This window comes from Microtus pennsylvanicus, chromosome 3 (genome assembly GCF_037038515.1).
Source record: "Microtus pennsylvanicus isolate mMicPen1 chromosome 3, mMicPen1.hap1, whole genome shotgun sequence".
Taxonomy (NCBI): Eukaryota; Metazoa; Chordata; class Mammalia; order Rodentia; family Cricetidae; genus Microtus; species Microtus pennsylvanicus.
The window spans coordinates 84,084,377-84,099,009 of NC_134581.1; the positions used below are offsets into that span (position 1 = coordinate 84,084,377).

The 14,633-nt window shown below is 49.5% G+C and overlaps 1 protein-coding gene across 4 annotated transcripts in view; it reads left to right on the forward strand.

Moving 5' to 3' along the window:
- Nucleotides 1-14,633, forward strand: part of Pknox2 (PBX/knotted 1 homeobox 2) — a 275,213-nt gene that overhangs the window by 212,013 nt on the left and 48,567 nt on the right. For all 4 annotated transcript variants that reach the window (XM_075966367.1, XM_075966370.1, XM_075966368.1 and 1 more), the window contains one exon: nt 11,247-11,418. In XM_075966367.1, the coding sequence (XP_075822482.1) occupies nt 11,247-11,418 (172 nt within the window). The remainder of the gene's footprint in view (nt 1-11,246; nt 11,419-14,633) is intronic.

Sequence of the window (14,633 nt, forward strand, 5' to 3'; positions counted from 1 at the left end):
CTCAAAAACTAAGGTGGGAAGGAACAAAAGAGATCTGCCATCTTCCTCTGACTGCCAGGGACAGGTCTACTCCCCCACACTAGTACACAAGCACACCCCACATGCACATCTGGCAGAAGGTAAGCGGTCTCTTTAGGTGTCCGCTCTGGAAAATTGAAGCAAGCAGGGTCAGTAGGACGAGGAAGTCAAGGGCAGGGGCTATGAAGATGAGAGGGGGCTCCTATTCACAATGCTATTCAATTAAGCATTTATTTAGTGTGCTGTGGGATGTAAAACATCGTATTGAGTCCTGAAGGCATTACAAAGGAGGAATGAACAGGGAGGGAGGAGAGTAGAAGCAGAAAGTAGCTGAAGGGTGAATCCTGCACCATAGCAAGGGCTCCAAAATGCATCCAAGTGTCTAACTTAGGCATGAGCCCTGTGCGGGAGAGTCACACTGTTTTTTCCGAGGGAGGCAAATCCTGAGAGAACTGTCCTTCCAGGGACTGGGCTGGGAGATGCTAGGAAGCCAGTGTCCCCGCAATTAGGCTGGACAAGGGGGCATGGGTCCTGTTGTGACTACCCCCTTCAGCAACTTCCTGGCCAGGGCCCTGGGAACTGCCACTTCCTAACGATGCGTCGCTGAGGGAATTTGTCCACCCTGTGACCAAAGAGTGTTTTGGCTACTACTAAGTGACCCCAGGGGTTAACTCTCTGTCCTCACTGGCACTCTGCTTGGTCATGCATGGAATGTGTTAGATAAGGTATAGCCCCAGAATGGCGTGAGAGAAACAGAGCCATTCCAAGGATGAAGTCGGGACCAGCTCTAGGCCAAGGCCTCTGAAGTACTAGGTACAAGGGACAGATGTTCCAGGCTGTGTCCTTGGCTAGGCTTTATGGGCTAGAAACTTGAGGGACTGTTCCCTGCTCTCTGAAGCAGCTGGGTTTACTGGCATGGGAAAGAAAATCTCAGCTAGTGGCTGTCATCGGGGGCTCCAGACTTCTGAAGCCATTATTTAGGAAGTGACACCAGGCTCTAGTTTCTCTGGTTGCAAGGAAAGCCCATTCTGTTCCCTCCCCACTGGCTTCTAAAGGCTCTCAGCCCACGCTTGGCTTCTGCACAGGTTCCTGGCAGGCCAGCGGGCTGTAACTGCCTCGTTCTGGAGCAGTATGCCCAGAGATGGTAAGTCCTGGGCCTCCACCACTCACAGTCTTCATCTAGATAGAACTGAAATGTCCGCAGGCTGTGCCCATACCCCCACCAAGATGTAAATTACCCAGGAATCCAGAAGCCCAAAGAATTATCCTCACAAGGTCATACAGTGTTAGGTACACAGAGACCCCAGTGACCAGTGACTACAGCCTCTTTACAAAAGGGAACGGAGCCAGTACTGGGTCTCCCTAGTAGAGCAAATGAAGTGGGGTAGAGTAAGAGCATACTGGGGCTTTAGGGTGTCTTTCTCCAGTGGCTCCTTACCACGGTTCAACTGACCTAAACCCCCCTCCTTTAACCAATGGCCCTCTGCATTTGCTACACACTGATCCATTTCATGGTTATGTGAAAAGAACACAGAGCCAAGCTTGTCTCTTCCAACTCTATTATTGGGTGAAATAACTGAACCTCTTCTGAAAGGCCATTCTACTCCATAGAGTAGACATCCAACGAGAAAAACAGGGCTCTGTAAATGCTGAAGTGTGTCCCCACACGGAGAAGAGTTGTTAGCAGAGGATGTACTTCTGGAAACCTAGCTGATAAAGCAGAGATTTCTTGTCTCGATGCTTAAGGATACACAGGACAGCTTGGTTTCTGAACCCAAGATACATAACATTCAAGGATGGTGGAATAAAGAAAGGAAAGAAGTGATCGAAAATTAGCATCTGGGGGTTGGAGAGATGGCTCAGCGGTTAAGAGCACTGACTGCTCTTCCAGAGGTCCTGAGTTCAATTCCCAGCAAACAAAAGGTGGCTGTAATGAGATCTGGTGCTCTCTTCTGGCTTTCAGGCATACAGGCAAAACACTGTATAGATAATAAATAAATCTTAAAGAAAAAAAAAAGAAAGAAAATTAGCATCTGAGGCCCAGTTAGGTGATTCTGTGGTTAAAGGTGCTTGCTGCCAAACTTGACAACTTAAGTTCAATCCTCAGATGCCCAGGTGGAAGGATGGAACAAACCCCTGCCAAGCTGTCCTTTGACTGTCCATGAGTACCTGCCCACATATAAATATATATAAATCACATACATTAAATAAAAATAAAAGGAAAAAATTACCACGTGGGAGAAATGGAAGAGTTTAGCACTTGGGATTTGAATACCCAGATTTAAGTTTCAAATCACTTACTAGATGAAATTACTCAACCACACAGCGTGTGAGTTTGCTAATCAGTAGCATGGGTGTATAAAGGGCACAGGGGTGGGTTGCCGTGTGTCTTAAGAGTTCTTTTTAACTGGACTAGTGCCACCAAATATGTGTGAATATGCGTTCAGTCCCTGCCGGTGACCAAGGTAAAGAGGACAGAGCTCCCTTCTCCTTTAACCTGGTTTTCTCTTGCAATACGACCTGTTTGTGAGCTGCCTGGTTTTCTGGTGACCGGGATAGACCCTCTGACCGCCACTCATTAGCTGCCTAATTTCAGGGAAAGCCGATTCTTTTCCGTGCCTGCTACCTCTGATCTTCATGAAAGGGCTGGGCAGAAGGCCTATGTAAGGTTTTGTTTTTAGATTTTTTTGCTCTTGTAGACTAGACTTAACATCCACATTGTTGAGATTTCATATTGATTTTGTTTTTGATGTGCCAGCCCCCCCCCACCCTGTGTGTGTGTGTGTGTGTGTGTGTGTGTGTGTGTGTGTGTGTGTGTGTGTGTGTGTAAGTACACGTGAGCGCGCGTGCAGGAATTTGGGTCCCACACTCACTGTCCACCCACCTGGGGGAAGAGAGCTGGGCTGCAGCCCAGGAACCCTAACAGATGCAGCTCCGATTTAGTAACAAGAAGCAGTCCTCTCCAAGGCAACCCAGGCGAACATACCGCCCACTGGGCAGGACTAAAAATAATCCTGCATGCTTTCAACGTCACACCTGAAGTAAAAATACATCCAACCAGGGGCTTCTGGCTTGTTCTCCCCCACCCTGCTCTGTTCTCTCCATCTGGTGCTTTCGAAGTTGCGGGGGGAGTAGAAGCTGAACATGCACCTTTTTTCACACCCCACCCCAAGACCTTCCACCCCTCCCCACCCACAAACCCCAGCAGAAGCAGGTCCTGTTGCAGCAGCCATGTCCACAAGCTGTCAGATGGCTAAATCTGTCTCAAGCTTGCCCGGTAACAACAGACTCTAAGCCAGAAAGAACGTCAAGCTCCTGTCTCAGAAATCTCATCTCTGTAGTTACTGCTTGCCTCATTTGAGTCTTCCCATTCATCGGTGGTCAGAGCCCTATCGACCCCCTGCTAGCTCCACCCTCTGTCTCTACACTCATTGGGAATTTAGGAAAGTTATTGGGTCACAGACAGCAGTCACTCACCTCATGGGAAGGAAAATGGTTCCGTGTGCAGCAACTGTGGTTAGTAGAAGTCAACGTCATAGGGAAATAAGGAATTCTTACTGGTAGTACTTTTTTGACTAAAGGAAAATAAAGTTTTGGCAGGACCTGGTGGCTCATGACTTTAAGCCCAGCACTCAGGAGACTGAGATGAGAAGACTGTTGGAGTTCGAGGCCAGCCTGAGCTCCTTCACAAATGCAAAATCTGCCTGGGGCTCATACAAAACCCTGTCTCATGACTCCAAAGTAACACAGAGAGCAGGAGATAGCACTGCCAAGAAGCTATTGTGACTACTATCAGAGAGACATCTGAAAACAGTGTCCCTGACAGATGACGTGCTGATAAGAACACATCGGAAAATTAGAACGAGCTCCTAGCCGTTAAAAGCACGATGTTGGGCTGGGGAGACGCTTCAGCGGGATAAAGAGCTTGAGTTCGGCTATTCAACTTTCCATGGGAAAGCTGGGAGTAGCAATGCATGACTGTAACACCAGCACTGCGCTGGGATGGCGTGACAGGCTGGTCTCTGGGGGCTTGCTGGCGAGCCAGCCCCGCTCGATGATGAGCAGTAAGCTCAGCTCAACACATTGTGTCTCAAAGACCAAAGTGAAGATGGACAGAGGAAATTGATCTCTGTCCTCCATGTGTTCATTCAAAAGAGAAAGAAGCGAAGGAAGGAAAGGAGGGAGGGAGGAAGTTGGTTTTGCATTCTGAAAATGGCATGCCATCTCTCCCCCCTCTCTTTCTGAGTCTCTATTGAAATTAGCACATGAGCTCATTATCCAGGCAAATGAGTCATCAGACGAGGAAGAAATAAATGGATGGAAGTGGATGGTATCATTGTTGCTTTGCACAAGGGAGTCCACACACCTCCAGAGGGGCTAAATGAGTATTAACCGCTAGCTTACTCAGGGCCAAAGACTATCAGTCTTCATTTAATTATGCATGGAAGGGATTATCCCTGTTAAATAAAAGGGGAAACTGAGGTTCAGAGACATTCTGTAACGCGCCCAAATGTCATGTTCCTGTCTGTCTGTCTCCGAAGTCTGTATTTGTTCCAAACTCCCCTGTTTTGTACTCTGAACCATGAGTGAAGTCATGAGAGAAACCCGAGAGTTTCCTGCGGTGACTATGAAAGAACTGGACAGCCTGGTTGTTAGAGCGACCCATAGTGTCTTCACAGAAGAGAGGGTGTGTGGAGTTGGGTTCTGCCAACCAGTAGAAGGAATGCAGGGGCGGGAAGCACCGTGCAAGAAGTCAGTGGGGCCCAGTGCAGAGTCAGAGCCTGGAGCAGTGCCTTCTGGGATATTGTCTCTGTGACCCCTGTGTTCTCTGGCCTGGGATACTAGCAATAAAGCATCACAATGCCAGCCCCTGGGTCGAGTTTCTGGGAAGGAAGGAAGGCCTTTGGCAGCCATGCGTGGCGATATGGGTAGGCAGTAGCTCTTGCCAGCCCCACCCTTAGTGTCCCACCCCAGCTGGCCCTCTGGCCAACAGATTAGTGTCTTCTGGAGCAGGCTGACTCTGTCTGTGACTTTGGTCCTTCTAGATTGTTTCCACCCAGAAATATCTATCACGTATCATCCTTTCCACCCTCTGGTCACCATCCTGTTCCATCTGGGAAGGGCTGTCCCTAAGTCTTCCCTTTGGAAGGAACCTGGGGCTCTAGGAGGATTGGGCAGTGAGCCTGGGCTCCCTCTGCCCGTACCTCAGCAGGATGAATGTGGTTGGAAGGGATGGGGGTGGTACTGAGGGAGTCTGGAGGCTTCCAGGGTGGCCACGGGGGCCAGGAGGAGGTGGACAGCCCAATCAGGTGGCCACATACTTGGCTGGACCCATAATTGAGGTCTGTAGGCTGGCCAAGGTCACATGAAAAGAAGGGACAGAGGCTTGACAGGATTTATCTTCCAGAGAGAGCAAGGACGGTGCCTGGGAGCATCCCTGAGCTCCTCCAATCTGCAGTGGCTTTTTCTGACTGTGTGTCTATTCTGACACTCTTGTTCTTCGTTTTTGACTCCCAGCCTCTCCCAAGCTGTTTGCATCGTTCCCCCACCCTGTCTCTCTGTTTCTATTCTTCACTAAGTAGGAAAAAAAATGGTTTAAATTAAAAACAAAAGAAGCAGCGCTGTCAAATTGCCTAAGGAGGAAGAAAGGGAAACGGGAAAGGACCCAGCTATCTTTTCTTGAGTCCTTTTCATAAAGAGACACATGCTGCAGCCACAGAGGGGAACTCAGTCAGATTGGAGGGTAGAAGACTGCCAGGAAAGTTGTGGTCTCCGTCCCGGGTCTTCACAAACTTTCAGGAAACTTTTCAGCCCCAATCTTTGCGAAGAACCTGTCTCAAAGTGGGAGGGGGGTGTGAAAAGAATTTTGTGGATTCTCACTAGCTCTTGGAAGCCTCAGCGAGGTAGGGTAAGCAACTTCTGACCCTGAAAAAAAGCCTCTTGGTCTTGGCAGAGGGACTATCGTGATCCCAGGGGTCTCAGGCTTTCCTCGCTGAGAGGAGTGGTGGGAATTTCTGCCAAGGGCTTCAGCCAGCACACGGTCCTTGTCTGATCTATCTGCTTTCCCTGGGGAGAGCAGTCCCACCCACCTAACCCCCCACTGGGCGCTCTTGACCAGCGTAGTTGGGTGATGTAGAAAACAGGAAGGCAGACGTGTCAGAAGTAATTAAACCAAACGATGACTTAAACCCCTGTAGAAATCAACACATCCGGTTTAATCACCTTCTTAAGCTCGCACAAGGCTGCAATCCTATGGAGAGAGCTTCTTTATTTCTTTGGATCGTTAACAGGAACTGCATACCTTGGGCTTGATTTGAGTTCGGATGCTCCTGGGGAGAGGTGATGAGGGTGGGGGTGGGGCCGGGGGCACGGAACAGAGAAAAGAAATAATAAAATGTTATTTGAGATCATCCCTTCTTCCCCTCTCCCAGGGACCAGCCTTGTCTCTCCCACCCTCCTGCCTCTGTCCATGCTCCCAGCACCCAGGCGGAGGCACAGTGCTGAATGTGCTAAATTAGGCCATTAGAGAAATTCATTTCTCTTTATTAGTCTGTGTCAAATCCTTTTTATTAGTGGCTGGAAACGACCTCTCTTCTGCAGTAAAATGTCATGCCGGTTCACTCCTTTTATTTGTTCTGCACTGACGAGGCTCAAACTCTCACTGAATTAGTGCAGTGAGATTTATTTCCTCCAAATTTTGAACGGCTTAAGGGAGATTGGGGTGGAAGGGGGCAGTCAGGAGGGAGGTGGCCTGTGGGGAGCCGACTTGGGAAGGGGTGGGGAGGGAGAAGGTGAGCTCCTGTGGAGGTCAAATGTCCTCTGCTCTTTGGAAATAAAGTCTAATGACCATCTCTCATATCTTGTTCGTCTTCCAGACCCTGGGGACTAAGTCCCCACCCTCGTGTTTCAAGCTTCTAAAGGGTTTGGTCCAGGGGCACACGGACCTGGACAGCAGAAGGGAAGGCTCCTTAAAACCTGTGTTTTTGAGCTGGGTGTGCAGCTCAGTAGCTAGCTGGACAAACTGACATGCTAGAAGCCAAGGTCATATATATATATATATATATATATATATATATATATATATATATATATACATTAGGAAATTCTTCCCCTTATTCCATCCCCAGGGCCGTTTTCATCCCTGGTTGCTTAGATGTCAGCTCCCTTCCATATTAAAGTTGTCCTCTAAGCCTGAAGCAGAAGCTGCTGAGGAGGACCCCTCAATGGGGCCCAACAGGGGCTGTGACTTCTCCACTTACCTGAGGATCAGGAAGAATAGCTTAGGAAATACAGTACAAAGCTTAGGCAGACACATGATGGACAAATGCAGAAGGGACAGTGGGCTCACCTGTAACTTCCCTGGGGATAGCCTTAGGGAAGCCCAAAGCCACGACTGCAGTCCTAATACCCATCAGGGCCACTGGTTGCTTGGACTGGTCCTGGAGGTAATGTTGTCTAACCATCCCCATGTAAGTAGGGGACTAGTTCACTGAGTGATCTAGGAGAGCACATGGAATCCAAGGGTAACCCCGTTAGCCTGGCATGGCTCCTGAGGATGGGCTCCTGTGTTAGTGGGATGAGACAGTCACAGGAGCCTGGTGGGATAAGAGAAGGGAGGTTTGGGGTGCTGACAGTGCTGCTCAGATCCCCAGCTCTGGTCAAGAGCAGGAGGCCAGGACAATCCCATGGACCTTAACCAACATAAAAAGAAAAATACCCCCAAAATGTGGCCCAGCCAGATGGCTCAATGAGTTAAGGCATTTACTGACAAGCCTGGCGACCTGAGTTCAAGCCCCAGGGTTCCACAAAGTAGATGGAGAGAGTCAGCTCCGGCGAGTTGTCCTCTGACCTCAAATGAAAGAACGAGCAAGCAAATGAATGAACGAACAAACAAATAAATGAATTGAAAGAAGGAAAGAAAATACTATCAAATGAAACAAAAAGTCCCCCATGTGTCTCTAGGGAGGCTGACACGTGCAAGCGTCACATGGCGACTCTGCAAAAGAGGGGGATGTGGTTCCTCATTATGTTGGACGCCACTGCCTTCTGCCCCATCCCCACCCCTGCAAGCCTGGCTCTGTGGCCCTGTGGCTCTGGCCTGGGCCTACTAAGCATCTCATAGCCTGACACCTGAGCCGTGTTAGCTTTGTGGTTTCCTCTCCTCTCTGCCCCCATCACACCATCACACCTGACCGCGTCACCCACCTCAGAGTTCCTTGCCTTCCTTCTCCCTGCTGAAAACACCTCTCCCTCAGCTCTTCGCATGGTTGCCCCTCATCATTCCAGGCTTAACTTAAATGTCACTTCCTCAGAGAGGCCCTCCCTGACCATTCTAAAGAAAGCTGCTTGCTCTACTCTGCAGAGGCAAGAGTAGGAGCCGAGGAAACCTGTGCTCGTAGCTGGGGCACTGAATCCCGGGCAGGCCCCACCCTCCCACCCCACATGCCACTTATGCTGTGTATGCAGAAAACACAACTCTGCACGTGAATTACGTACAGGTAAGGCATATACTACACTTGTGACATACAAAGTCAAGCCCCCAGCTGCATGTACACAATCCTATGTGCATATGTACTACATGAACGCAAAATCACATGCACACACAGCGAAACACACATGCTGACATAGGACAAACACTTGCTCTACAGAGAGCCTGCACTCAACTTCCAGTCCACACACGTGCATACACACACACGCACACACGCACGCACACACTCTCTCCATTTGGCAGCTGCCCACCCTCCCTCCAGCCAGTGAGGAAGGAATATGCAGTGACCGCATGGCTGCTGTGGGTTGGGGCATGGGCTGCACCCCCACCACCTGGCACGATGCTTCGGATTATTAGTTCCTGGTAATTTAGTGCCCTTGTACAGAGTCGATTTGTGCCTTTCATTCCTAATTGATCTAGTGGCTGTTTAAATGGCAGCAGGCATCTGTTGAGAGGAGGAAGGTTCATAAGGCGCAATAATTCATAACACCGTCTGGAATTTGCCTTTCATGGCCCTCAGCTAAACCACTGCAGGGCTCTGCTTAAATTACAGCCACTGAGGCTTTCTTTGGTATTCCACTCAGGGCCAAGAGAATCTTGCATTAAACTGGGATCAGGTTAGATTAGACTATAATATGCTGCAGTATTGGAGGCTGCAAATGAAGACTTATACTGGAGTTTAACCCCTTCACCTCGTGTTCTCTTTGTCTTCAGCCGGGGAGCTAAATTCACCCCATTGTTTTTCCCTGTCATCTTCTTGCTGGGTGCATTAGAGCTCCTGGCAATTCTGGGATGCCCGAGAGTGAACCTTAAATATTGGTCCTCTTTCTTGCATACTCCAAGCCCAATATACAGCCTGGGGGCCCAGTAGTTTATACACCAGCTTCTTTAAACACAGATCAGCTGGTCATCTTGAGTGGGAATAGATCTCCCTTTATCCTCCCACCTTTCCTACACTTAAGTGGAGAGAGTGAGGCTGTGCAAGTATGATTTTATGAGGCTAAGCACTCCTGTCTGGGGTTCTGGGGTGGGACAGACATCAGGGCTTCCCTCAGCCCACTCAGTGATATTGAACATACTGTGCTGGCTAGAGGCTCGGTTCTGCTTCCAGTGTCTAGTCTCCTCAGGACTTATACTATGTTCCCCAATATGGTTGTCATTAGCCACATGTGCCTATTTAAACTTGAATTAATTAAAATTCAATAAAATTAAAGATTCATCATCTTAGTCGCACTGGCCATATTTCAAGTGCTCATTGGCCTCGAGTGGCTAGTGGTTCCTGTGTTAGATGGTGCAAATTGAAGACTGTTTGCTTCACTGCAGAAAGTTCTGTAGGAAAGTGCTAGCTGGGCTACCCCTGTGGCAGAGGACCAGTGGGCAGATCCAGCACAGGTTCCTCTTCTTCCTCTCCCACGAAACAGTGCTGCATAGAAAATAAAGAAGCAGATGTTGTGGTCTCAGGAGCCTGAGGAGAAAGATTCAAGATGTGCAGATGCTTTCTTAGAACAGGGGAAGGGATTGGGGCTCTCTCCATGCCAGAGTCAACAGCCTAGGCACACATGGGAGTATGTGGTGCAGAAATAAGTGCGATGTGTGGTTATGTCTGCAAATAAGCATGCAAACATACAACATCTGTGTTCCACAAATGTCTGTGAGGATTCATATACTTCTGCCACACTCTGGATGTTCAGGAGTGAATGGATAGGTTTGATTCCTGATTACTGTCTAGGTAAGTAGGCAAATGAAACAAAAACTCATAGGTTTGGGAGAGAGATATGGAGACAGTGGGTAGTCAAGGAAGCTTCTAGGAGGTGGTTATCTCTACACTAAGACCCACAGACCCATCTGATTAATCATTTATGCTCATATAAACTTACCTTAGAAACACACACACAATTTATTCATTGATTCCGTCTTGAGCGATTTATTAAGTGCCTTCTATGAGTATACATGGCAAGATTCTTAGATACAACAATCATTTACACAGAGACTGTCCTGGAGAAAAGCATAGAATGATACAAATAACCATTTAATTACAGCCATGCTAAGGATTTGGTGATGGAAGTGCAGGCAAATTTTACAAATGCAACTGGAATATTTAACGAAACTGAGTCTGCCAACAGACATGGGCATATGTGGATGAGTTTGGGGGCTCATATATTTCACCCAGTGTACACTTGCAAACACACAACCGTTTATATACATCTGTTACCCTCAGCTGGCTTCAGACTCTCTCTCTCTCTCTCTCTCTCTCTCTCTCTCTCTCTCTCTCTCTCTCTCTCTCTCTCTCTCTGTGTGTGTGTGTGTGTGTGTGTGTGTGTGTGTGTGTTTCTATAATGGGCATATGTAAGATGAAGTACTTAACCTAAATGGTGCTATGAATCTTTGCTTGCATGCCACTTAGTGCTAACATCCTCACCCAAGAACTCTCTAGATAGTTCCTACATTTCCTTCCTGCAATAGCACTGAGTCTGAAATGGACACCAATATCTTTGAAGAGTTATAACCTCTCCATGCAGTTTATCTGACCAAAGGGGAAAGGTAGGAGCCCTCGGAGGCCCCAGAAGTGGGTTCTCCATGCCAGAAAACAAAATATTGACACCTTGGCAGACTGTGGGAACCGGGGACATTCTCAAGGAGTTGGACCCTGGGAAAAGGAGTGATGGAACTGCTGGAAAGGGGGCCCCAGCAGCAGCCTGGTCTCTCTGTGCGCATGTGTGAGCTCTTAATGTCCCCACAGGCACCCTCTTTTCCCGCTTCTGACGCTGCTGTTTGAGAAATGTGAACAGGCCACCCAGGGCTCTGAGTGCATCACCTCCGCCAGCTTTGACGTGGACATCGAGAACTTTGTCCACCAGCAGGAGCAGGAACATAAACCCTTCTTCAGCGATGACCCGGAACTGGACAATCTGGTAAAGACCCTCTACCTTACATTCTGGCTGAAGTCTTCTAGTGCTCTGATCCCATCCCAAATCTCCTAAACGTGCTCCTTTCATTCACTAATCCAACAGAAAGTTGTGAGTGCCCATTGTGGAACCCACACTATGCACACTGTTTCATGGTTGAGAATCAGTTCAGAGCATTTTTAACGAAGATTCTAGCAGCAAGCTCTGCTGCCTAAGCTTTCTCTGCCTCTACCTATGTGGTGCCAGCATCTGACCCCTGCTGCCTTACAGTTCAAACAAATGGAAAGTGGGGGGACTGGCAGCTAGAACACCAAAGGTAGTTATACTGAGTCTGCATGGAGGCCTGGCAGCCGTGGCAAAGGAGGCAGATGTATGAAGGAAGGTAAGCGGCGTGTTCGAGCTTGTCCACACAGGCAAAGACCTGGTCTTACTGGACGCAGTAGATCATGCTCCCAAATAGTTTGCCACTCAGATAATCACGACATCCTGTAAAATACAAGTCCCTGGGCTGCACTAGGGAACTGTGATTCTGCTGATACAAAGGGATCCTGTGACTCCGCATTTTATATTTCCAAGGCAACTGCCATCATTAGTGTGCGTGGCTCCCAGGTTGGTTGGAATCTGAAGTTCTCATCTAGCCTGGGAGTTTTACGGAAGAAGTGGGCTGGAGAGTCAGTGTGCTCTCCATCATGGGGTGTGCTGAGAGTCAGTGTGCTGTTCATCATGGGGTGTGCTGAGAGTCAGTGTGTTCATCCATCATGGGGTGTGCTGAGAGTCAGTGTGTTCATCCATCATGGGGTGTGCTGAGAGTCAGTGTGCTCTCCATCATGGGGTGTGCTGAGAGCCAGTGTGCTCTCCATCATGGGGTGTGCTGGTCCCTCATAGAGTGTGCTCTCCATCATGGGGTGTGCTGAGAGCCGGTGTGCTCTCCATCATGGGGTGTGCTGAGAGCCGGTGTGCTCTCCTTCATGGGGTGTGCTGAGAGCCGGTGTGCTCTCCATCATGGGGTGTGCTGGTCCCTCATAGAGTGTGCTCTCCATCATGGGGTGTGCTGAGAGCCGGTGTGCTCTCCATCATGGGGTGTGCTGAGAGCCGGTGTGCTCTCCATCATGGGGTGTGCTGAGAGCCGGTGTGCTCTCCATCATCATGGGGTGTGCTCTCCATCATGGGGTGTGCTCTCCATCATGGGGTGTGCTGAGAGCCGGTATGCTCATCCATCATGGGGTGTGCTGAGAGCCGGTGTGCTCTCCATCATGGGGTGTGCTGAGAGCCGGTGTGCTCTCCATCATGGGGTGTGCTCTCCATCATGGGGTGTGCTCTCCATCATGGGGTGTGCTGAGAGCCGGTATGCTCATCCATCATGGGGTGTGCTGAGAGCCGGTGTGCTCTCCATCATGGGGTGTGCTCTCCATCATGGGGTGTGCTCTCCATCATGGGGTGTGCTCTCCATCATGGGGTGTGCTGAGAGCCGGTGTGCTCTCCATCATGGGGTGTGCTCTCCATCATGGGGTGTGCTCTCCATCATGGGGTGTGCTCTCCATCATGGGGTGTGCTCTCCATCATGGGGTGTGCTCTCCATCATGGGGTGTGCTGAGAGCCAGTGTGCTCTCCATCATGGGGTGTGCTCTCCATCATGGGGTGTGCTCTCCATCATGGGGTGTGCTCTCCATCATGGGGTGTGCTGAGAGCCGGTATGCTCATCCATCATGGGGTGTGCTGAGAGCCGGTGTGCTCTCCATCATGGGGTGTGCTCTCCATCATGGGGTGTGCTGAGAGCCAGTGTGCTCTCCATCATGGGGTGTGCTCTCCATCATGGGGTGTGCTGAGAGCCGGTGTGCTCTCCATCATGGGGTGTGCTGAGAGCCAGTGTGCTCTCCATCATGGGGTGTGCTCTCCATCATGGGGTGTGCTGAGAGCCGGTGTGCTCTCCATCATGGGGTGTGCTGAGAGCCAGTGTGCTCTCCATCATGGGGTGTGCTGAGAGCCAGTGTGCTCTCCATCATGGGGTGTGCTGAGAGTCAGTGTGCTCTCCTTCATGGGGTGTGCTGAGAGCCAGTGTGCTCTCCATCATGTCAAGTGGTTCCTGGAAGTAATCACCTCAGGACCTGATGTTTTGTTTTTTGTTTTGCTTGTTTGGCTAGTTGGTTTGGGTTTTTCATGACAGGGTTTCTCTGTGTCACAGCCCTGTTCTGGAACTTCCTTTGCAGACCAGGCTGGCCTTAAACTCACAGAGCTCCAGCTGTCTCACCTCCCAAGTGCTGGAATTACAGGTGTGAGCCACTACGGCCTCACAGGACCTGAGTTTTTAGTGTTTGTGAACTGTCCAGATTATCACAGTGAATTTGGAAACTCTGCAAATCCGTCCTCCAACACATGCACGCACGCAGGCAGGCAGACACGCACGCACGCACTGATTGGTGGTAGTGCTAACCTCTTCTACCCAGAGTTCAGCTGTTATCCACTCCCCAAAAAAGAAGAGAATCCGGAAGCTAAAGTGGCTACAAAAAGAAAGTAAAAGTGCATGCTTATCTCCCAGGCACACGTATGCACGACTACACTTATGGACACATACACCCACATTTAGTACATATACAGACCAGGTGAATGACTTCGGTATTGTTCGGGAACATGAATTATTCACACCACTGCTTCTTTCCGTGTTCTGAGCCTGAGATAGCTGCCACCAGGAGAACCCTGCCTGGCTTGGGATTTTGGGGTGCTGTGATGATTTAAGAATGGGGGCCGACCTCGGACATGAGAGAAGTACTTACTGATCACCAGGAATATTAGTGGAGGCATTGAGAACCCCAAATCTACCTCTGCTCATCCCTGGCCCTTCCTCTCCCCTAACAGGCTGTGAACCCTGGCTACAGCCTCTTAGAGTCTAGGAAAGCTTCCTCTGTGCTGATCCTCCAGCTGGACTGTGCGGGCAAGGCTGGCTCAGCCCTGCCCTGCTCCTCAGCCAGTGGGAATCAGAAGATTCTGCAGTTTGGAAAGGAATTCCTCAGAATCGGGCTTCAGGTTGCTATGGAGTCAAGAGACAACTCTTTCTCAAAGTTGGGGTAGACTTGGGCCCACTGCACATGTGTGTACACACACATGTAATGAGCCTAGCATCATCATTGTCTGTATGATCTTGGTGACTGAATTCCTTTGAAGCTCAGTTTCCTCATCTCTACAGCTAACTGCCCCTAGCTCACGTGACTGTAAGAAATTAATGA